This window comes from Sapajus apella, unplaced genomic scaffold (genome assembly GCF_009761245.1).
Source record: "Sapajus apella isolate SASKATOON/1434 unplaced genomic scaffold, GSC_monkey_1.0 scaffold43, whole genome shotgun sequence".
In the NCBI taxonomy this organism is placed as follows: Eukaryota; Metazoa; Chordata; class Mammalia; order Primates; family Cebidae; genus Sapajus; species Sapajus apella.
The window spans coordinates 20,708,364-20,731,233 of NW_022436983.1; the positions used below are offsets into that span (position 1 = coordinate 20,708,364).

The following is a 22,870-nucleotide window of genomic DNA, read 5'->3' on the forward strand; positions in this document are numbered from 1 at the left end:
ATGGCAGCCCAACCTTATCCTGGGTGACAAAACTTACAGAGGTTCCCGCACCCAAGATAGTCCAGAAGAAGAGAAGGAACAGTTGACTGTTCCTTCTGCTTAAGGGTGGCAAAGATAACTGAAATCATTTGGTAACTGAAATCATAATGTTTGTCCCTTTGTGTCTGGCTAGGATAGGCAAATTCATAGAGAAAGCAGAATAAAGGTTACCAGGGGCTGGAGGTTGGAGGTAGAGGGGAAAGGAGAGTTATTGCTAAATGGGTACAGAGTTTTTTGGGGTTTTTTGAGACAGGTTCTTGCTCTATTGCCCACAGGCTGGTTTTGCTACGTTATCCACAGCGCAGTGGTGTGATCTTTGTTCACTGCAGTTTTGACATCCTGTGCTCAAGCCATCCTTCCGTCTCAGCCTTCTAAGTAGCTGGGACTACAGGCACACATGCCACCATGCCTGGCTAATTTTCTGTATTATTGGTAGAGATGGGGTTTTGTCATGTTGCCCAGGCTGGTCTCAAACTCCTGAGCTCACGCAAGCCACCTGCCTCGGCCTCCCAAAGCGCTGAGATTACAGGAGAATGAAAGCTAAAAAACTTCCTATTAGACTGGGCTCGGTGGCTCAGGCCTGTAATCCCGGCACTTTGGGAGGCCAAGGCGAGTGGATAAGAAGGTCAGGAGTTTGAGACCAGCCTGACCAACATGGTGAAACCCCATCTCTACTAAAACTACAAAAATTAGCCAGGTATGATGGCACGTGCCTGTAATCTCAGCTACTTGGGAGGCTGAAGCAGGAGAATTGCTTGAACCTGGGAGGCAGAGGTTGCAGTAAGCCAAGACCGCACCACTGCACTCCAGCCTGGGCAACAGAGTGAGACTCCATGTAAAAAAAAAACAACAAAAAAAACTTCTTATTGGGTACTATGTTAACACAGGGGTGACAGGACAATAGAAGCCCAAACCTTAGCATCATGCAATCTACCCTTGTAACAAACTGCACGTGTACTCCGTGAATCCAAATAAATAAATAAGAGCCACTCCCATCATCCCATGTTCCTTTCCCTGCTTTATTTTTTCTTATTTTATTTTATTTTTTAAAGAGATGGAGGTTGCTCCATGTTGGTCAGGCTGGTCTCGAACTCCTGACCTCAGGTGATCTGCCCTCCTTGGCCTCCCAAAGTGCTGGGATTACAGGCGTGAGTCACCGCACCCAGCCCTCCCTGCTTTATTTTTCAGAACTTAGCATCACCTGCAATTGCATTATTCAATTTCAAATAAATATATTTACTTATTTATATATATACTTATATTTAAATAAATAAATAAATAAATTTGCTCACATATAATCTGTCTCCCTCACCCAGAAATGGAAGCTCTAGGAGGATAAGGTCTTAGTCATTTCATTGTTGTGCTTCCAGGACCTAGCACTATGCCTGATACTTAGTAGATGTTCAATGCAAGTTTATTGAATAAATAAATTAGAAATTAAATCTAGTTTTTAAAAAAGTCTTATTTCGTACAGGTGTGGTGGCTGACGCCTATAATCCCAGCACTTTGGGAGGCTGAGGCAGGCATATCATGAGATCAGGAGGTTGAGACTAGCCTGGCCAATGAGATGAAACCCCGTCTCTACTAAAAATACAAAATAATTAGCCGGGTGTGGTGGCACCTGCCTGTAGTTCCAGCTACTTGGGAGGCTGAGGCAGAAGAATCGCTTGAACCCGGAAGGTGGAGGTTGCAGTAAGCTGGGATTGTGCTACTACACTCCAGCCTGGGCAACAGAGTGAGACCCCGTCTCAAAAAAAAAAAAAAAAGTTTTACTTCTGAGTTTGTGGACTGAGAATTCATACCTGCAACAGAAGCCGGTTATCAACTTCCCCTCTTCCAACCTGGACCTATGCCATCCTCTTTGCATGGAGATTTTCAGGAAATTGTGAATAAGCAGGCAAGTATGACAATCTGGAAGAGTTGACCCAGTTGAAGCTAATTGTCTCCTCTCTGAACTTCCATGATCTCAGTGGACAGCACAATTCATTCATCCACTATTCTGTCAATGGATAGCTATCTACTTTTCTTTGTTATTGTTTTTGTTTGTTTGTTTGTTTGTTTTTCTGAGACGGAGTTTCACTCTTGTTGCCTAGGCTGGAGTGCAGTGGTGTGATCTTGGCTCGTTGCAACCTCCGCCTTCCAGGTTCAAGCGATTCTCCTGCCTCAGCCTCCTGAGTAGCTGGTGCCCACCACCACACCTGGCTAATTTTGTATTTTCATTAGAGATGGGGTTTCACCATGTGGGCCAGGCTGGTCTTGAACTCCTGACCTCAAGCGATCTGCCTGCCTTTGCCTCCCAAAGTGCTGGGATTACAGGCGTGAGTCACCTCGATTGGCCAGCTACTTATTTACCTTATTTTTCTTTTGCAACTATGAACAATACTCCCAGAAACATTCTCTTCTCCCACTGTTCCAGCAGCACACCCAACTGCTGCTGCCAAAGACACATGGAGGAAGACTCCATAAGAGCAGAAGGGAAAAGTTTTGACAGTGTAGACATTCAGAAAACACAGGTATGCTCAAGACAGTTCAGGAAACATCAGTCACGGTCCTCACTTTAGATTCCCAGTAGCTGATGACACTGTTGCTAGTGTCTCCTGCTCTTTCTTCTTCAGGCTTCTGTGAAATCATTCACAGAATGATGGCCTCCATGGTCCAATCACCTCCCACCAGGCCCCACCTACAACACTGGGGGACTACAATTTCACATGAGATTTGGGTGGGGACACAGATCCAAACCATATCACCAGTCCTCTGTTGGATGGAGATCTTGACTCAAAAAGATGGCTGGGAGGCTGAGGCACGAGAATCGCTTGAACCTGGGAGGTGGAGGTTGCAGTGAGCTGAGATTGTGCCACTGACCTCCAGCCTGGGTGACAGAGCAAGACTCTGTCTCAAATAAAAAAAAAAGGGGGGGGCATTTTTCTTCTCTCTCTAGGCTTCCAAGATAATATCATCCCCAGGGCTTTAAATACCACAGTCCTGCTGACATTCTCCACAAAACTCTTATCTTCATCCCAGAACTCACTTCTAAGAGATCTACAGAATAGAGCCTGGTGCCCACGTGATGTCTCAGCCAGATGACCCCAGGTATCTAGAACTTAACATGTCAGAACAAAACTCTTGGTTTTGTCTCTGAAACCTGCCCCTCTAGTCTTCCCTTTTGCTGGAAATGCTACCACGGTACACATAGCTGAACACATTGACCATAATTTCTTCCTTTTCCTCAACACCTCCCAAATTCAATCCATTCCTAAGTCCTGTTGATTTTACCTCCAAAATAGATGTCGAATCTGTCCACCATTTTCTACTGCAATCTTTTAACCATCATCTCTCATCTAGATGCCTGCAATAACCTCCTAAATGATCTCTCTGCCTTTACTCTGCCCCTCTGTAGTCTTTTCTCCTCCTAGCAGCCAAAGAAATCTTAAAAATATAAATCCAGGCTGGGCACGGTAGCTCATACCTGTACATCTCAGCACTTTAGGAGGCTGAGGTGAGGATCACTTGAGCCCAGAAGTTCAAGAGCAGCCTGGACAACAGAGAGAAACCCCATCTCTAAAATAAAATAAAATAAAATAAAATAAAAGCTTAAAAAAAGGCCAGGTGCAGTTGCTCACGCCTGTAATCCCAGCACTTTGGGAGACTGAGGCAGGTGGATCACCTGAGGCAGGTGGACCACCTGAGGTCAGGAGTTCAAGACCACCCCTGGCCAACATGGCGAAACCCCATCTCTACTACACACATATTGTGTGTAATATTTGGCTGGGCACAGTGGCTTACATCTGTAATCTTAGCACTTTGGGAGGCTGAGGTGGATGGATCACGAGGTCAGGAGTTCGAGACCAGCCTCCTGAGCAACATGGTGAAACCCCATCTCTAAAAAAAAAGAAAAGAAAAAAGAAAATAATGTTTTTTCTTTTAAAAAAAAATAACATTTTTCCCAATAATGTTACTTGCCTGCTTAAAAACTGCCACTGGAGATGTCCCAAGCTTGTATTCCTGGACTTGCACCCACCTTGCTGCTCAGCCTGCTAGCTAGCCCCCAAAAGGCTGCAGCCAAATGTGGTCTCTCCTTCACCTGCCCCAAAAGACTCAAATGCTGTGGTGACAACCGCTACCAGTAGAACAAGTTCTTCCCCAGCCCCTTGGGGATTCTGAAGATGATTCTGAAGCCCATCCTGGGTCCAACTCCTAAGAGCCACCCCCTCCCTACAGCTTCAGGCTTGAAGAATATACTGGGGACCAGAGGGGCATTGACAACTGGCCTTCTGAGTCACCTCCTGCCTGGAATCTTGCCATCAGCAGCCTCCTCCCTAGTGCCCCCTGGATCAAGCTAGAGACTGTTGGCACCCCAGGAATGTCCCTGCCCATCCTGCCATGTCTTTGTTCATTCTCAAATTTAACTTATTGCTTTTTCTGCCTCTGTTTCCACCCCAGCTACTTCTCTTGTCCTGAGGGTTAGGCTGGAGTGACAGTATCTGCCCACCCCCCAACCCAAGAAAGAGGTTGCCAGAAGGAAATTGCTGACCATTGGAGGTACCCAACAGCAGAATAGGCTACTCTGAGGGGTAGTGAGAGTCCCATTTCTGGAGGCATACAAATCTTGACTGGACAGCCAGCTCTGAAATTTTATCAGGGCACGTCTATACCTGTGGGAGGTTGGACTGGATGAGCTCTGAGCCAGCTCCCAATCCTACCTGAATAGAGAGCTCATTGTATCCACCCTAACGCATGATAAACACATGTCCTCACTGAAAAACAAAACAAAACAAAACAAAACCTGCCACTGGCTTCTTTCCCATTGTACTTTGAAAAAACTCCATATCTATAGAAGGGTTTACCAGCTCTGCACGTTTGGTACATGTTTGGCCCCTGCTGTCCCTGGCGACCTCTTCACTCACCCTCAGCCATACTGGCCTCTTCGCCATTTCTTGAATATGCCATGTTCTATTCCATCTCAAAGTCTTCCCCTTTTCCTCTGCCCAGAACATTCTTGGCTAAGTCACATGGCTAAGTCCTTCTTGACCTTCAAGTCTCGGCACCTTCTCTGAGAATTTTTTCCCTGACCGGCTCTATCTAAATGAGTTCCCCTGCCTTCTCCTCTATCCTAGCATTGTCTGTCCCTGTGGCATATCTTTTAATTCACAGCCCTTCCTTTTTGGCCGTCTTTGCCATTGCATTGTTGGCTTCATAAGGACTGGGATCATGCCTTTTCTTTTCTTTCTTTTCTCTCTCCCTTTCTTTCTTTCTCTCTTTCTCCTTCCTTCCTTCCTTCCTTCTTTCCTTCTTTCTTTCTTTCTCTCTCTCTTCCTTTCCCTCCCTCCCTCCCTTCCTTCCTTCCTTTCCTTTCCTTTCCTTTCTTTCTTTCTCTCTCTCTCTCGTGATCCTCCTGCCTCAGCCTCTTGAGTAGCTAAGACTACAGGTGTGCACCAGGTGGCAGAGACAGGGTCTTGCTATGTTGCCCAGGCTGGTCTCAAACTCCTGGCCTCAACAATCCTCCAACTTCAGCCTCCCAAAGCACTGGATTACAGGTGAGCCACCATGCCTGGCCATATCATGCCTTGTTTATTTTTTATTTTTTTTTTTTTAGACAGGGTCTGCCTCTGTCGTTCAAGCTGGGGTACAGTGGCGTGATCTCAGCTCACTGTAACCACCTCCCTGGTTCAAGCTATTCTCCCACCTCAGCTTTCCGAGTAGCTGGGACTACAGGCCCGTGTGACTATAACCACCTAATTTTTTTTTCTTTGTAGAGACAGGGTTTTGTCATGTTGCCCAGGCTGCTCTCAAACTCCTGGGCTCAAGTGATCCTTCTGCCTCAGCCTCCCAAAGTGTCGGGATTACAGGCTTAAGCCACTGTCTTTTTTATAGAGACTTGAGCCTCATGTCTTTTTTATACATCAGTGTATCCCCAGTGCCTAGCCCAGAGCCTGGCACAAATGCTTTATAGAGTTTTGTTGAATGAATGGTGTAGGCACACTACCGCCTCAAGGACAGAGCCAGACCTTGCCTTTAAAAAAAAAAAAAAAAAAAAAAAAAAAAGGAGACAAGATACGGCCAGGCACTGTGGCTCACCTGTAATCCTAGTGCTTTGGGAGGCCAAGGCTGGAGGATGCTTGAGGCCTGCAATCCCAGCACTTTGGGAGGCTGACAGGGGCAGATCACTTGAGCTCAGGACTTTGAGGGTAGCCTGGCCAACATGGCCAAACCATGTTTCTACCAAAAATACAAAAATTATCTGGGCGTGGTGGCGCAGGTCTGTAATCCCAGCTACTTGGGAGGCTGAGGCAGGAGAATCACTTGAACCCAAGAGGCAGAGGTTGCAGTGAGCTGAGATCGCATCATTGCACTCCAGCCTGGACAAGAGCAAAGCTCCCTCCTAAAAATAAATAAATAAATAAATAAAAATAAATGAAGATTGGTTGACTGAATGGACCACTTAGCCTTGCACTGAGTGAGGGTTTTATAGAGATGACCCAGATATGATGGCCCATAGTCTGATGAAAACCAATATGTAATTGTAAAACTGGTAATAGAGTGGAGATCAGAACTGAAGGCAGTGGGAACACAGAGAGGCTCTTACCCCAGTGCAGGGCTTGTGTGTGAAAAGAGAGCCTGTGTTTACACGACTCAGTGCGCCAGCATCTCTCTAAGAGAAATGCAGTTCTGGCCAGGTGTGGTGGCTCATGCCTGTAATCCCAGCACTTTGGGAGGTCGAGGTGGGCGGATCACGAGGTCAAGAGATCGAGATCATCCTGGCCAACATGGTGAAACCCCGTCTCTACTAAAAATACAAAAATTAGCTGGATGTGGTGGCACCTGCCTGTGGTCCCAGCTACTCAGGAGGCTGAGGCGGAAGAATTGCTTGAACCCAGGAGGCGGAGGTTGCAGTGAGCCGAGAGTGCACCACTGCACTCCAGCCTGGTGACACAGCAAGACTCCATCTCAAAAAAAAAAAAAATGCAGTTATTTTTCCTGTTCTAATACTAATGTATTAGTGTGCCAACTTCCATGTACTCTTTGTTGTTTGTTTTGTTTTTAATGTGCTCAGAGTCATACAGCTTCTAAGTGGTAGAGCTGGGATTCAAAGTTAGGCAGTCTGGCTCTGAGCTTCCATTTGCATTTTTTTTTTTTTTTTTTTTTGAGGCAGAGTCTTACTCTGTCGCTCAGGCTGGAGTGCAGTGGCGCAATTTCGGCTCACTGCAACTTATGCCTCTCAGGTTCAAGTGATTCTCACATCTCAGCCTCCCAAGTAGCTGGGATAACAGGCACCCACCACAATGCCCTGCTATTTTCCATATTTTTTGTAGAGACAGGGGTTTCACCTTGTTGGCCAGGCTGATCTCGAACTCCTGACCTCAAGGGATCCCCCTCTTGGCCTCTCAAAGTGTTAAGATTACAGGCATGAGCCACTAAGCCTGTCCGATTATATTCTTTTTTTTTTTTTTAAACAGAGTCTCTGTCTTGTTGCCCAAGACAGAGTCTCACTCTTGTTGCCCAGGCTGGAGTGCAATGGCACGACCTCGGCGGCTCACTGCAACCTCTGCCTCCTGAGTTCAAGCGATTCTCCTGCCTCAGCTGCCCAAGTAGCTCAGTTTACAGACACCCACCACCACCCTCCACTGCTAATTTTTTGCATTTTTAGTAGAGATGGGGTTTCACAATGTTGGTCAGGCTGATCTCGAACTCCTGACGCATCAGGTGATCCACCCGCCTCAGCCTCTCAAAGTGCTGGGATTACAGGAGTGAGATATCATGCCCGGCCTGCTTACATTCTTTTTTTTTTTTTTTTTTTTAAGTAATTTGAGGCCAGATGTAGTGGTTCATAACTGTAATCTAGCACTTTGGGAGGCTGAGGTGGAAGGATCACTTGAGCCCAGGAGTTGGAGAGCAGCCTGGACAATACAGCAAAATTCCACCTCTATAAAAAATACAAAAATTAGCCTGGAGTGAAGAACGTGGTGGTATATGCCTGTAGTCCCAGCTTCTCAGGAGGCTGAGTTTGCAGCATCACCTGAGCTTAGGCTGCAGTGAGCCGAGATTGTGCCTTTGCACTCCAGCCTGGACAAGAGTGAGACCCTCTCTCAACAAGTCATAATACAAATAATTTGAAATGAAATTCACATAACATAAAATTAAGCATTTTAAAGTGAACAATTCAGTGGTAGTTAGTATATTCACCATGCTGAGGCCGGGCTCAGTGGCTTATGCCTGTAATCCCAGATTTTGGGAGGCCAAGGTGGACAGATTACTTGAGGTCAGGAGTTTGAGACCAGCCTAGCCAACATGGCAAAACTCATCTCTAATAAGAATATAAAAATTGGAGGGGAGGGGAAAAAATAATATAAAAATTAGCCAGCTGTGGTGGTGTGTGCCTGGAATTCCATCTACTTAGGAGGCTGAGGCAGGAGAATGTCTTGAACCCTGGGAGGTGGAGGTTGCAGTGGGCTAAGATTGCACCACTGCACTCCAGCCTGGGTGACGGAGATTCTGTATCAAAGAGAAAAAAAATCCGGGCGCAGTGGCTCATGCCTGTAGTCCTAGCACTTTGGAAGGCCAAGGCAGGCAGATCACTTGATCCAGGAACTCCTGGAGGTCGGAGTTCAAGATCAGCCTGGTCAACATGGTGAAACCCCATCTCTACTAGAAATACAAAAATTAGCCTGGCGAGGCGCCACACACCTGTAATCCCAGCTACTCGGGAGCCTGAGGCAGGAGAATCGCTTGAACCCAGAGGAGGAGGTTTCGGTGAGCTGAAATCGCCCCACTGCACTCCAGCCTGGACAGCAGAGTGAGACTCTGTCTCAAAAAAAAAAGTAAAAGAAAAAAAGTATATTCACCATGTTGTACAACCACTACCTCTATCTAGTTCCAAAACATTTTCATCACTCCAAAAGCCCCTTACCCATTAAACAACTTCCCCATATTTTCCTCCATGTAGTGTTTTTATTTGTATTTGCATATATCTATATATCTATATCTACATCTATATCTATATCTATATAGATTTTTTTTTTTTTTGAGACAAGGTCTCACTCTGTCACCCAGGCTGAAGTGCAGTGACATAATCATGGTTCAGGGAAGCATTGACTGCCTAGGCTCAAGAGATCCTCCTGCCTCAGCCTCCTGATTAGCTGGAACTACAGGCATGTGCCACCATGCCTGGCTAATTTTGAAAAGTTTTTTTTTTTTTTTTTTTAAAAATGGGGCCACGCTGTATTACACTACACAGGCTGTTTTTTTTTTTTTTTTTGAGACAGAGTTTCACTTTGTCACTGAGGCTGGAGTGCAGTGGCATGATCTCGATTCACTGCAACCTCTGACTCCTGGGTTCAAGCAAATCTGTCTCAGCCTCCCGAGTAGCTGGGACTTCAGGCACCTGCCATCACGCCCGGCTAATTTTTGTATTTTTAGTAGAGACGGGGTTTCACCTTGTTGGTCAGGCTGGTCTTGAACTTCTGACCTCAGGTGACCCATCCGTCTCGGCCTCCCAAAGTGCTGGAATTACAGTAGTGAACCATTCCATCCCGCCTCATGTACTGGTTTTGATTTTCACAATGGCCTAATTGTTCGATTGGGAAAAATGAGGCTGTGAGAAGTTCAATGATAGGTGGAGCAGTGATTTTTGAACTTTTGCTTTCTGATCCTAAATGTTTGATGAATGCACATCTTCGGGCGAACCTACAAGCAGGTGGCTTTCTTTGGGTTCAGAGAGAGTACATTTTGTTGAGGCAGGGAAATAGAAGCTATAAGTTAGCTTTTAATTGTAAAAAGGCCACGTTGAGGTAAAACTGCAATTAGTACTGTACAGGTGGTTGGCACAGCCAAGGAGTAACCTAAGCCCAAGAGCAGCTACAGGGCAGGACTTGGATAGGTCAGCAGTGCAAGGAGCTTTGCCAACGCCTCCAGAACAAAAAGTCTGTCATTCCTTGGGCAGCTCCGGTACGTGCCAAGCTGGAGCCAAAGAGAGGCAGAGGCGCCCAGAGGGCGTGGCTTGCCTTCCAGAAGCCAGGCCTTGCCAGGAATCACCAGCTGGTTGCTTGCGAGAGAAGCTAGGGGTGAAACCGGAGAAAACAAAGTAGGAGACGCCTGAGTAACTGTCCAATCCCTCCTGGAAGGACGGCCATCTGTCTAGAATCCCTCTTCTGCAACATAGGGGTTCCCTCTCTGGGGCTCTCTTTTTCTCTCTGAAGGCCCACGGCCCTTCAGTTCCCAATTTAGGTATCTTAAATTGAGGGCACACTTTTAAATTGTCCGTCATAGTTTCCTCTTCTCCCTTGCGTGAGGCTGGAAGGGACCCTTCTGCTCCGATGATGGGAAACTTCTTTCCCAAACTCCCCACCTTCTTTGGGCTTGGGCGGCTGCAGAGTTCCAGTTAACCGTGCGCCGCCCTTGTTCCAATTGTAGCCCTAGTGCTCCCAGAGGGCAGCTCCATGGAAACCAAAACATCACAAATCCCCGAAAGTATCGCGAGAAGCGCGGATGCGCCTGAGGCCGGGGAGAGGCGGAGCAAGGGCGGGAACGCCGAGCAAAGCGGGCGGAGCCTGAGCGCTTCCGAGGTCCGGGCCTAGAGCCTGTCCCTCTAGGCGGCGCCCCCGCGTGACTGCGCTTTACATAATCGCGGCCTCGAGCGTCACAGTGGCGTACTCCACTCCAGACCGAATCAGAGTAGGCGAAAGCTCCGTGTTCCGCCCCTTCCCACTTGATCGACGTCAAAGCGCACCAGTGAACAGGCGTCTAGAGTCGTCGCGCCCGCCCAAGCCCGTCCGGGTCCGCCCCGACCCGCCTGCGCCCGCCCGCCTGCTGCAGCCAGCAGCCTGCCGCCGCCGCCGGGTTGTGCCTCAGACTGTCAGATAAATCGGCGGGCCGGGCCGGCGGGCCGGTCAGCGCGGCCGGGGCCGGACATGGCGGCGCTCTACGCCTGCACCAAGTGCCACCAGCGCTTCCCTTTCGAGGCGCTGTCTCAGGGGCAGCAGCTGTGCAAGGTGCGCGGGCTGGGGCGGCGGCCGGGAACTGGGGACGCAGGAGGCGCGGCCCGGAGCTCCCTATTCTGTGGGGACGTCTGGCGGGGTCCCTGGAGCAGGGTGTGGCAGTCCCGCCAGGCTGAGGAGCCGCACCCACCCCGCTGGGGGGCCGACGGGGCACGTGCGGGAGCCGGGGCCCGGTCCAGGTTCTCGCGGCCGGCGTGTCCGGGTGCTTAGCAACGGCGGGGCTTGTTCTCGGACCCCGTGAGGTCGGGGGAGGGACAGCGGGCCCCCTGCTTGCCCTGACTGGTCGCCCCCGGATCCCTTTACGTTGCCTCTCCTGCTGCCGCGGTCTCCCTCGTCACAGACTAGAGGACCTCCTGCCCCTCCTGGGACTGAACTCCAAAGTTAAGGTGCTGCCTGGGAGGAGTGTGTCGAACTCGGGCTCCTCACAGGCACTTTTTCGACTAGTTTCAGAATCGGAGGCAGCAAGGATTGATTTTTTTAAGAGAGACCCACACTTTTCGGCCGGTCGCAGAATCGGAGGCAGCAAGGCTTTATTTTTTAAAAAGCCCCACAGTCAGGCTCAGAGATCAGAGGGATCACTTCTCAGTATACAGTATTCGTTCTTGCCTAACTAGTTGCTGATCAGTTTTTACTCCTGGAGGTCCAACTTCTCTTTTTCTTTTAAGTTGCTTCATCCCACTTTGCCTTTTTAAGTGACTAGAGATGCTGTGAGGCAACAGTTAAAAAGTCAGCAAACCGGCTGAAGAATAATATTGAGGTATTCCCAATAATCCAGAGTTTGTGTCTCTTGATTTGAGTAACTCATAATTGTCTGTCATTTTTGCCTCAGAAAGTCATCACTTTTCATTTGCCAGTCTTTGGATACCAGGTCTGAGGGAATGCAAGTGCTTGAGTGCGCTTTTTGGCCTCAAAATATGCATATTATGATTTTAAGGAAGTTATGTATATATAACTACTAATAATTTTAATCCAGCACTTTCATTTTACAAGTAAACCTCAAAATCACACAGTGGCAGAAGAATCAGGTCTGGAATTCAGGGCTTCTGATTCCCAGTCTGGGGCTTATTCATACATATGTTTGTTTTATAATTTATGGCTAGTTCCATATAATCCATATAAGTTCTTACTTAACTCTCACATCAACAGTAGAGAAGTAATGCCAATATTAAAATAAGGCCCAGAAAGTTTAAGTGACTCACTCAAGCATAGTAGCTATGCTAGAAATAGTACCCAGGTCGGCTTCCTATTGAAGGCTGTTTCCATTTGTGACTGCCTTTTAAAATTATATCCTCATTTCATTTCAGGAATGTCGGATTGCACACCCTGTTGTGAAGTGCACCTACTGCAGGACTGAGTACCAGCAAGAGAGGTAGAGTTTTGTTGACCATGAAAGCTATTAATAGGCTTCTTTCCTCTTAAAATCTGTAATTGGTTGCATTTTATGTACAGATTTGTAATCAGTTGCATTGTAACATACAGATCTGTAATTAATCGCATTATATACAGACTCTGTAATTGCCAAATATTTAGGTCTGTGATACATCTTGAGTTAATTTGTATGTGGGGTGAGATATACAATGAAGGGTGTATATTACATATATTATTTCCTAGTTATTATCCATTGATTGCTTAAGTTAAAGTTCTTTTTAAGGCCCTTGATCATTTTATATTGTGGTTATAATCTTTGACAAGAAGAAACCAATCCCACAACAGAAAATATGAGCCTCATGTTTCCATATGTACATATACAGAGATTAAAGAATTTATGAGCCCAAAGAAGATACTTTTGGAAATGTGACAACCCTGATAAGAGTTTGTTAGCTCCCAGCTACTAGGGAGGCTGAGGCAGGAAGGAGAATCGCTTAAACCTGGGAGGCGGAGGTTGCAGTGAGCCAAAATCGAGCCATTGCACTGTAGCCTGGATGACAGAATGAAAATCTGTCCCCTACCAAAAAAAGAGTTTGTTAGCTCCAGTCACATTTGAAACTCACCTGCCATTACACTTTCCTTGGGCAAATCTCTTTTTTTTGTTTGAAGCAGTCTCTGTCTGCCAGCCAGGCTGGAGTGCAGTGAGCCATCACAGCTCACTGCAGCCTATACCTCCCAGGCCTAAGTGATCCTCCCACCTCCCAAGTAACTGGCACCACGGTGCCACCATGCCTAGCTAATTTTTTTATTTTTGTAGAGACAGGATTTTGCCATGTTATCCGGGCTGGTCTCTTACTCCTGGGCTCAAGTGATCCCTCCTCCTTAGCCTCACAAGACGTTGGAATTATAGGTGTGAGCCACCATGCCTGGCCAAATTGAATTTTTAAAAGTGTGAAATGCAGGTATGAGTGGTCAGACATCTCTAAGGGACATTTCCATAGCAACAAAGTGATTTTTTGGTATACCAAGTTTGACTTTTGTGAAACTTTTGTAAGTGTAGGTGATCTTGCTTTGAGCAAGGGGGGTCTATTTGTTAATTCATCCATAGACCTAGAAGCCTAGTTTTAGTTAGTCATTTGAATTATAAGAATATCTTCTCCAAGCCGGACATGGTGGCTCAAGCCTGTAGTCTCAGCACTTTGGGAGGCTGAGGCGGGTGGATCACAAGGTCAGGAGTTCGAGACCAGCTTGACCAACATGGTGAAACCGTGTCTCTACTAAAAATACAAAAGTTAGCTGGGCATGGTTATGTGCGCCTGTAATCCCAGCTACTTGGGAGGCTGAGGCAGGAAAATCGCTTGGGCAACAGAGCAAGACTCTGTCTCTCTGTCACCCAGGCTAGAGTGTAGTGAGATGATCTCAGCTGGGACCACAGGTGCACACCACCACGCCTACCTTTTTTTTTTTTTTTTGTATCTTTAGTAGAGATAGGGGTCTTGCCATGTTGCCCAGGCTGCTCTAGAACTCTTGAGCTCAAGCAGTCTGCCCTCCTCAGCCTCCCAAAGTGCTGGGATTACAGGTGTGAGCTACCACACCCAGCCTATCATGGATGTTTTCAAACATAAAAAAAGGTTAAAAGAATTAGTGATGATGGGGAAGAAGGCAGCACATCACACTGCCATCTGTGTACCAATGCAACAATCTTGCATGTTCTTCACATATACCCCAAAACCTAAAATGCAATTAAAAAAAAATTAGTGAACACCCATATACCCTCTACCTAAATTCTGTAATATGCACTTTACTATATATTCACCTGTCCATCTGTTCATTTCTCTATCCATCACTGTATGAATCCATTTTATTTCTGATGTATTTAAAGTTGCAGACATCAGTATACATGATCCGTAAACATTTCAGCATACACAGATTTATTTAGCGTTAAATGTTTGTTTACCCTTTTTTTTTTTTTTTTTTTTTGGAAAAATTTGGTTAATTTTTTTTTTTTTTTTTTTGAGACAGAGTCTCACTCTGTTGAGCAGGCTGGAGTGCAGTGGCTGAAATCTTGGCTGACTGCAACCTCTGCCTCCCAGGTTCAAGTGATTCTCCTGCCTCAGCCTCCTGAGTAGCTGGGATTACAGGCACATGCCACCACACCTGGCTAATTTTTTTGTATTTTTAGTAAAGACAGGGTTTTGCGTTGTTGGCCAGGCTGGTCTCAAACTCCTGACCTCAGGTGATCTACCTGTCCTGGCCCCGCAAAGTGCTGGTATTACAGGTGTGAGCCACTGTGCCTGGCCTAAATATTAACAAAATATTTGATCACAGTGTCTCTTTTCCCACCTCTGGTGTTTTCATATGCCTTTACTTTGGAAGGAGAACAGAGAGTGAGGTCAACAAAGATAGAATATCTGAGTTTATATTCCAAATAAAGTTACTTTATTTGTCACCTGAAATTTCTCAACTATTCATCTGAATTAAGGAGAATTCATTTTTTCCCCTGCCAGTCCATTTTAATATAATATTTTGAGGGTCTTCTCTGTATCTGATAATTTTATTTATTGATACTTGCGGATGTCATAATCAGAAATAACTCACTCTCCATTTTAGCCAAAGTCTCACTTTATTTGAGATAATAAAATCCATAACCATGTAATAACTAAAAGACTTATTAGAGGCTAGGTGTGGTGGCTCATGCCTGTAGTCCCAGCACTTGGGAGGCCAGGATGATGGATCTCTTGAGGTCAGGAGTTTGAGACCAGCCTGGCCAACATGGCAAAACCCCATCTTTACTAAAAATACAAAAATTACTTGGGTTGGTGGCATGCGCCTGTAATTCCAGCTACTTGGGAGGCTGAGACATGAGAATTGCTTGAATGTGGAAGGCAGAGGTTATAGTGAGCAGATCACGCCACTGCACTCTAGCGATGAGGAACAGAGTGAGACTCTGTCTCAAAAAAATTAAATAAAAATAAAAAAGTTGTTAGAAAGATACTCAAACTTGTTAACCAAGCATCCAGACCATAATTCACCTTGGCCCTTGGCAATGAGCAAATTCCTTGGGCTTCAGGAGGAATCAGTTTTCAGATATTCTAAGAAAAGCCTGTGTCTGTTTCTTCCTTAACAGTAAAACCAATACAATATGCAAGAAATGTGCTCAGAATGTGCAGTTGTATGGAACGGTAAGTAGGATTTTTTTTAAACCTAACAGTGAGGGTCTTGTGGAACCTTAGCTTCTGTGACCTACTAATGTCATTACAATATTTTTATTGTAAGAGATAGTTATGTGTAATGTATCTGGTACTGATTTCAGCTTTCAAATTTAGCTAATGCTTATTGTTAAGGAATTCTGTGTTTAAAGTCATACTGCCAGGATTATTATTATAATTTTCCTTGAGAGGCTTCAGTGACCAGTATGGAAAAAGAAAGGGAAAAATGATTTTTTTTTTTTTTTTTTTGAGACCGAGTCTTGCTCTATTGCCCAGGCTGGAGTACAATGGCAAGATAACTTACTGCAACCTCCACCTCCCAGGTTCAAGCAATTCTTCTGCCTCAGCCTCCCAAGTAGCTGGGACTATAGGCACGCACCACTGCACACGGCTAATTTTTTGTATTTTAGTAGAGAATGGGGTTTTACCATGTTGGCCAGGCTGGTCTCAAACTCCTGACCTCAAGTGATCCACCTACCTCTGCCTCCCAAAGTGCTGAGATTACAGGTGTGAGCCACCACAGCTGACAAGATGAATTTTTATAACTTGACTTTTTTGTTTGGTAGCAGTTGACTAGTCATTTTGATGAATTATTGTTTTTTTTGGTCTTAGTGTTAGAGTTCAGGATGTTATGTGCTTGTAGGCATTCTCCCAACGTGTTTATATACTGATAATAGCAAAGAGGCCTTTTCAGAAATTTGGAAGCCCTTGCTAGTTTCTCCAAAGAGCTGGTTCTGTTGAATGTCTCATAGAAGTCTCTGCATACATACTAATGGGCTTTTGTTATGTGTTTATTTATTTATTTAAAAATCAATAGTTCTGTGCAGAAAAATACTTCACATAGTATTAAGAATTGGGATTCAGGCTGGGCAGGGTGGTTTACGCCTGTAATCCCAGCACTTTGGGAGGCTGAGGCAGGCAGATCACCTGAGGTCAGGAGCAAGACCAGCCTGGCTAACCTGGCAAAACCCTGTCTCTACTAAATAATACAAAAATTAGCTGGGCATGGTGGCTGGCGCCTGTAATCCCAGCTACTCCGGAGGCTGAGGCAGGGAGAATTGCTTTAACTGGGGAGGCGGAGGTTGCATTGAGCTGAGATCACACCACTGCACTGCAGCCCAAAAAAGAATTGGGCTTCATTTGGTCGATATAAAAGCAGATTTATGAAGTTGGCAATACATTTGTACCATGATTAATGAACTACAAAGTAGAAATTATTGCTTTTTTAAATGCAGTAGTATTTTATGATAGTAATTCATATTTGACCCTTTCTTCCCCCTCTTTAAGCCCAAACCTTGTCAGTATTGCAACATAATTGCAGCATTTATTGGGAATAAATGCCAGCGCTGCACAAATTCAGAGAAGAAGTATGGACCACCCTATTCTTGTGAACAGTGCAAGCAGCAGTGTGCATTTGACAGGAAAGATGATAGAAAGAAGGTAAATCTGTTTTTCTTAATTTTTTTTTCCTTTTAGAGAAATTAAGGTGGGCTAACTGTGTTAAAAACACATTTAACAGGCCAGGTGCAGAGGTGCAGTGGCTCACACCTGTAATCCCAGCACTTTGGGAGGCTGAGGCGGGTGGATCACGAGGTCAGGAGATTGAGACCATCCTGGCTAACCCAGTGAAACCCCATCTCTACTAAAAATACAAAAAGTTAGCTGGGCGTGGTGGCAAGTGCCTGTAGTCCCAGCTACTTGTGAGACTGAGGCAGGAGAATCGCTTCAACCTGGGAGGTGGAGGTTGTACTGAGCCAAGATCGTGCCACTGCACTATAGCCTGGGCCACAGAACAAGACTATGACTCAAAAAAAAAAAAACCAGTGCTTGCTTTGGCAGCACGTATACTAAAATTGGAACAATATAGAGAAGATTAGCATGGCCCCTGAACAAGGACGACATGCAAATTTGTGAAGCATTCCATATTTTTCATTCTCAGCAAATCGACACAAGAACAGAAAACCAAATACCACATATTCTCACTCATAACTGGGTGTTGAACAATTAGAGCACCTGGACACAGGAAGGGTAACATCACACACCAGCACCTCTTGGGTGGTAGGGGAGCTAGAGGAGGGACAGCAGGGGGTGGAGGGATGGAAGAGGGATGTTTTAGGAGAAATACCTAATGTAGGTCATGGGGGGATAGATGTAGCAAATCACCATGGCATGTGTATACCTATGTAACAATCCTGCACGATCTGCACATGTACCCCAGAACTTAAAGTATAATAATAAAAAAAACCTTACACACTCAACATTTAACAAAGAAAGATTTCTCAGTTTCTTTCCTGGTTCTATTATTGACCTTAAAGAAGATATTCATATTTTGTTTTCTTCATTCGTAAAATGTGGACCATCATGTAAATAAAGTGGTGTTTGGCAGAATTCTATAGAATTCTGTAAAGAAGGGACTGTAACTTAATCAAGATGAAGTGGCATTACCAGTTTTACTATCTGGCAATTTAAATGTTTCTATCTGTTGAAATTAAAGATTACAAGATTACATTAGAGGGAAGCTCTATGTGGAAGGGTGTACCTTTATAGAAACAGAATGATTTAGAGTTTGTTCATATTACTCTCACTTAAAACCCTCCAGGTGTTTCCAGTTGTGCTTAGAATAAAACTCAGATCCCTTCAATGGCCCACAAGGCCCATACCCAGCTCTCAGTCTCATCTTCCATCATGCTTCCTACCTCTTACCTTGCTCTAGCACACTGGCCACCCTGTATTCTGTCTGACATGCAGGTCTCATTGTGACCTTTGCACTGGCTGTCCTTGTGCCTAATGCATCCTTTTCTAGAGTCTCATAACCGGCTCCTCATGTCAGGTCTCAGCTCAGATACCACCTGCTCACAGTGACCTTTTACTGACTTCCTCAGTTATTTATCATATCGTTTTATTGTCTTCATAGCATCTCACATCTTGAAACTAGTCTTGCTTATGTGGTTACATGTTTGTCCACCCCCACTAGAATGTGAGTTCTTTGTCCATCTTGTACTCTGCTTTATTTCCAGTGGCCTGGCACATAGTAGGTACTCAATAAGTATTTGTTGAATAAAAGATTGCAGTCGAGAAACTCTTTTTCAGTGGCTAGAAATGCTTTTGAGAGGTGCTAGGGCCGGGCGCGGTGGCTCAAGCCTGTAATCCCAGCACTTTGGGAGGCCCAGGCGGGTGGATCACGAGGTCAAGAGATCGAGACCATCCTGGTCAACATGGTGAAACCCCGTCTCTACTAAAAATACAAAAACATTAGCTGGGCATGGTGGCGCATGCCTGTAATCCCAGCTACTCAGGAGGTTGAGGCAGGAGAATTGCCCGAACCCAGGAGGCGGAGATTGTGGTGAGCCGAGATCGCGCCATTGCACTCCAGCCTGGGTAACAAGAGTGAAACTCCATCTCAAAAAAAAAAAGAGGTGCTAGGGCTTAAGGGCTAACCCTTGCTTACCAAATTCATTAACTTACAATACGAGGATATAACTTTCCAGAGACCAGGATACTCCTGCCTGCCAACCAGGGCACCTCTTCCTTGTATCAAGATATTGAAGGGTCTGAATTAGTAATCAGGAGGCAGCACAAGCAGCAGCCCCCCAAACCTGGGTCCCATCTGACTCCTGGAACTAGCTGAATGACCCTAGCTACTTACCCTCATTATGCATCACTTTCTTTTTTTTTTTTTTTTTTTTTATTTGAGACGGAGTTTTGCTCTTGTTACCCAGGCTGGAGTGCAATGGCGCAGTCTCGGCTCACCACAACCTCCGCCTCCTGGGTTCAGGCAATTCTCCTGCCTCAGCCTCCTGAGTAGCTGGGATTACAGGCACGCACCACCATGCCCAGCTAATTTTTTGTATTTTAGTAGAGACGGGGTTTCACCATGTTGACCAGGATGGTCTCGATCTCTTGACCTCGTGATCCACCCGCCTCGGCCTCCCAAAGTGCTGGGATTACAGGCTTGAGCCACCGCGCCCGGCCAACTTTCTTCATCTTTATTCATGGAAATAACAATAGTTACTTCACAAAAACATGAGGAAATGTAATTCACATAGGTATATAAAATAATATTGAGCCTGGCACATAATAGAACTCAGTAAATAGTACCTGTATTATTACTGATTGGAATAGTTCATTTTTATTAATTTGGTTTTACTAGAATTTGTTACCTTTCTGCTTTATTAGTTACAACCTTGTCTAAGAGTGTTTGGATATTTTTAGAGATCTACAATTATACATTCATAAACTTTAGGAGAGAGCTAAGTTTAGGGATTAAGAGTGGGAGATCTGAACTCAGAATGTGTGGATTGAAATCTTGGTTCTGTCACTTACTAACTATGTGACTTTGGGCATGTTAATCTATCAGTGCCTCAGTTTCCACATCTGTAAATGGGGATGCGCTGATCTCAGTGTTGCTGCAAAGGTCAAGATATTAGTAAAGCTCTTAGAATGGAATCTGGTACACGATAAATACTGAACGTTACCTATGATGATTCGTTTTTGATAGTTTAATTCTCAGAGGATGCTATTTTATTTTTTTGAGAAGGAGTCTCACTCTGTCACCCAGGCTGGAGTTCAGTGGCATGAGCTCAGCTCACTGCAACCTCCATCTTCCAGGTTCAAGTGATTCTCCTACCTCAGCCTCCAGAGTAGCTGTGATTACAGGTGCATGCCACCACGCCCAGATAATTTTTGCATTTTTAGTAGAGATGGGGTTTCACCATGTTGGCCAGGCTGGTTTCGAACTCCTGACCTCAAGTGATTAGCCTGCCTCTGCCTCCCAAAACGCTGGGATTACAGACATGAGCCACCACGTCCACCCAATGCTCTATTTTTAAAGTTTATTTTTAAGAGAGAGATCTGAGAAAAATGTCCTATGGATCTATGTGCAATTTTAATGTTCATTATTTGCTCTCTTTTAGTGGAGTTGTATTGTTTTCAGACCCTTCTTTAGTGAAAGCTCTTACCTGGGCAAGGTCTTGTAGGGTGTTTTAAAATTAAGCCTTCAAGGCCAGGCGCAGTGGCTTATGCCTCTAATCCCAGCACTTTGGGAGGCTGAGGTGGGCAGATTGCTTGAGACCAGGAGTTCAAGACCACCCTGGGAAACATGGCAAAACCCTGTCACTATTAAATACAAGAAACTTGGCCAGGCACAGTGGCTCATGCCTGTAATCCCAACACTTTGGGAGGTTGAGGCAGGCAGATCACTTGAGGTCAGGAGATTGAGATCAGCCTGGCCAAGTGGTGAAACCCTGTTTCTACTAAAAATACTAAAATTGCCGGGTGCAGTGGCTCAAGCCTGTAATCCCAGCACTTTGGGAGGCCGAGGCGGGTGGATCACGAGGTCAAGAGATCGAGACCATCCTGGTCAACATGGTGAAACCCCGTCTCTACTAAAAATACAAAAAATTAGCTAGGCATGGTGGCGCGTGCCTGTGATCCCAGCTACTCAGGAGGCTGAGGCAGGAGAATTGCCTGAACCCAGGAGGCGGAGGTTGCGGTGAGCCGAGATCGCGCCATTGCACTCCAGCCTGGGTAACAAGAGCGAAACTCCGTCTCAAAAAAAAAAAAAAAAAAAATACTAAAATTAGCCAGGTGTGGTAGGGAGCGCCTGTAATCCCATCTACTCAGGAGGCTGAAGTGGGAGAATCTCTTGAAGCTGGGAGGCAGAGATTGCAGTGAGCTGAGATTGTGCCACTGTACTCCAGGCTGGGCACAGATCAAGACTCCATCTCAAAAACAAAACAAAATAAAACAAAAAAACAGAAAAACAAAAACAACCAGAAAAAAGAAAATGAGCCAGGCATGGTAGTACATGCCTGTGGTCCCAGCTGTTCGGGAGGCTGAGCTGGGAAGATCACTTGAGCCTAGGAGTTCAAGTCCACAGTGTGCTGTAATCATACCATTGCATTACAATGTAGATGAAAGAATGAGACCCTGTCTATAAAATAAATAAAATTAGGCCATCAAGCCAGGCCTGATGGCATGCTCTGGTAGTCCCAGCTACCCCGGAGCCTGAGGTGGGAGGATCACTTGAGCCCAGGAGTTTGAGTCCAGCCTGGGTAACATAGTGAGACTTTGTCTCTAAAAAAAAAAAAAAAATCAGACTTTCAGGTTGTATCCTATAACCATGAAATTAACCAGATTGAGCTTTGATTTCAAAGTTCATTTTTATGTTCATTAACAAAAAACTAAATGCCTATCATGTACCAGACACTGTTCCAGGTATTGGAAATACACCAATAAACTGAATAGACAAGACCTTATTCTCACAGAGCTTATTATATGTGTGAAAGAGAAATGGATGAGGAGAAAAATAAATGAACATAAATTTTAGATATTAGTGCTATAAAGAATTAAGAATATGATAGGGAGCAACAGCCTATATTGGGCAATCAGGAGAACCTCTGAGGAAATAACATTTGATTGGAAATTAGGATGATGAAAAGGTGGTAGCCATGGGAAGCTCTGTAGGACAAAAATTCCAGAAAGAAGGATCAGCTGTGGAAAAACCCTAAAGCAGGAATGAGCTTGGCACATGATTAGAACAGAAATAAAGTGGAGTGAACATGGGGAAGAGGAAGGAAACGAGGCAATAGAGGCAGGTAAGGGGCTATATTTAAGTCAACCTAGGCCATGAAGCACACTGCAGATAGCCCACTACACTACACGGAGGTGAGTGTGTGAAGCTTTGAGGAGTTCACCTGGGCTGTGCAGTGGCACAATGGCAAGTCCATTTTCACCTACTTTATTGGTTCTAAGGATGCTGGAGGGAAAAGCTGGTGCCCCTATTGCATGCATGCTAAACCAGTCGTATGAGAGGGGCTGAAGCATGTTAGCAAAGGGTGTATGTTCATCTACTGCCAAGTAGAAGAAAAGCCTTGTTGGAAAGATCCAGATAATGATTTCAGAAAAAAACTTGGAAGTAACCACAGCACCTACACTACTTAAATATGAGACACGTCAAAAACTGGTAGAATCTAAGTGTCTTAAGGCCAACCTTGTGGAAATGTTTTTCTCTAAAGATTAAGATTTCATGATGGCAGTTATGTCTTGATTTTCTGATTTGTTCTAGTATAAAAAAGACTGCATAGGCAGAGTGTGGTGGCTCACACCTGTAATCATAGCACTTTGGGAGGCCGAGGCAGGTGGATCACTTGAGCCCAGGAGCTGGAGACCAGCCTGGACAACATGGCAAAAGCCCGTCTCTACAAAAAATACAAAAAAATAGCAGAGAGTGGTGATGCACGCCTGTAGTCCCAGCTACTTGGG

At 45.3% G+C, this 22,870-nt stretch overlaps 1 protein-coding gene, 1 non-coding gene and 2 pseudogenes across 5 annotated transcripts in view; all 4 read left to right on the plus strand.

The window, feature by feature from the left end:
• The first annotated feature begins 4,017 nt into the window (after positions 1–4,017).
• LOC116566209 lies at positions 4,018–10,610 on the plus strand (annotated as a pseudogene).
• A 209-nt stretch (positions 10,611–10,819) lies between these two features.
• The window catches only part of FAM76A (family with sequence similarity 76 member A), a 34,815-nt gene continuing 22,764 nt past the window's right edge, over positions 10,820–22,870 (plus strand). For 2 of the 4 annotated variants that reach the window (XM_032301040.1, XM_032301042.1), the window contains exons 1-4: positions 10,820–11,024; positions 12,335–12,399; positions 15,526–15,580; positions 16,895–17,047. In XM_032301040.1, coding sequence (XP_032156931.1) covers positions 10,944–11,024; positions 12,335–12,399; positions 15,526–15,580; positions 16,895–17,047 — 354 coding nt within the window. In that variant the 5' untranslated portion in view covers positions 10,820–10,943. The remainder of the gene's footprint in view (positions 11,025–12,334; positions 12,400–15,525; positions 15,581–16,894; positions 17,048–22,870) is intronic. The other 2 variants (XM_032301043.1, XM_032301044.1) reach the window with 1 other exon arrangement.
• Positions 17,431–17,537, plus strand: LOC116566692. The gene has a single exon (XR_004275974.1). It is a non-coding gene; the product is annotated as a U6 spliceosomal RNA (small nuclear RNA).
• Positions 21,610–22,746, plus strand: LOC116566557 (annotated as a pseudogene).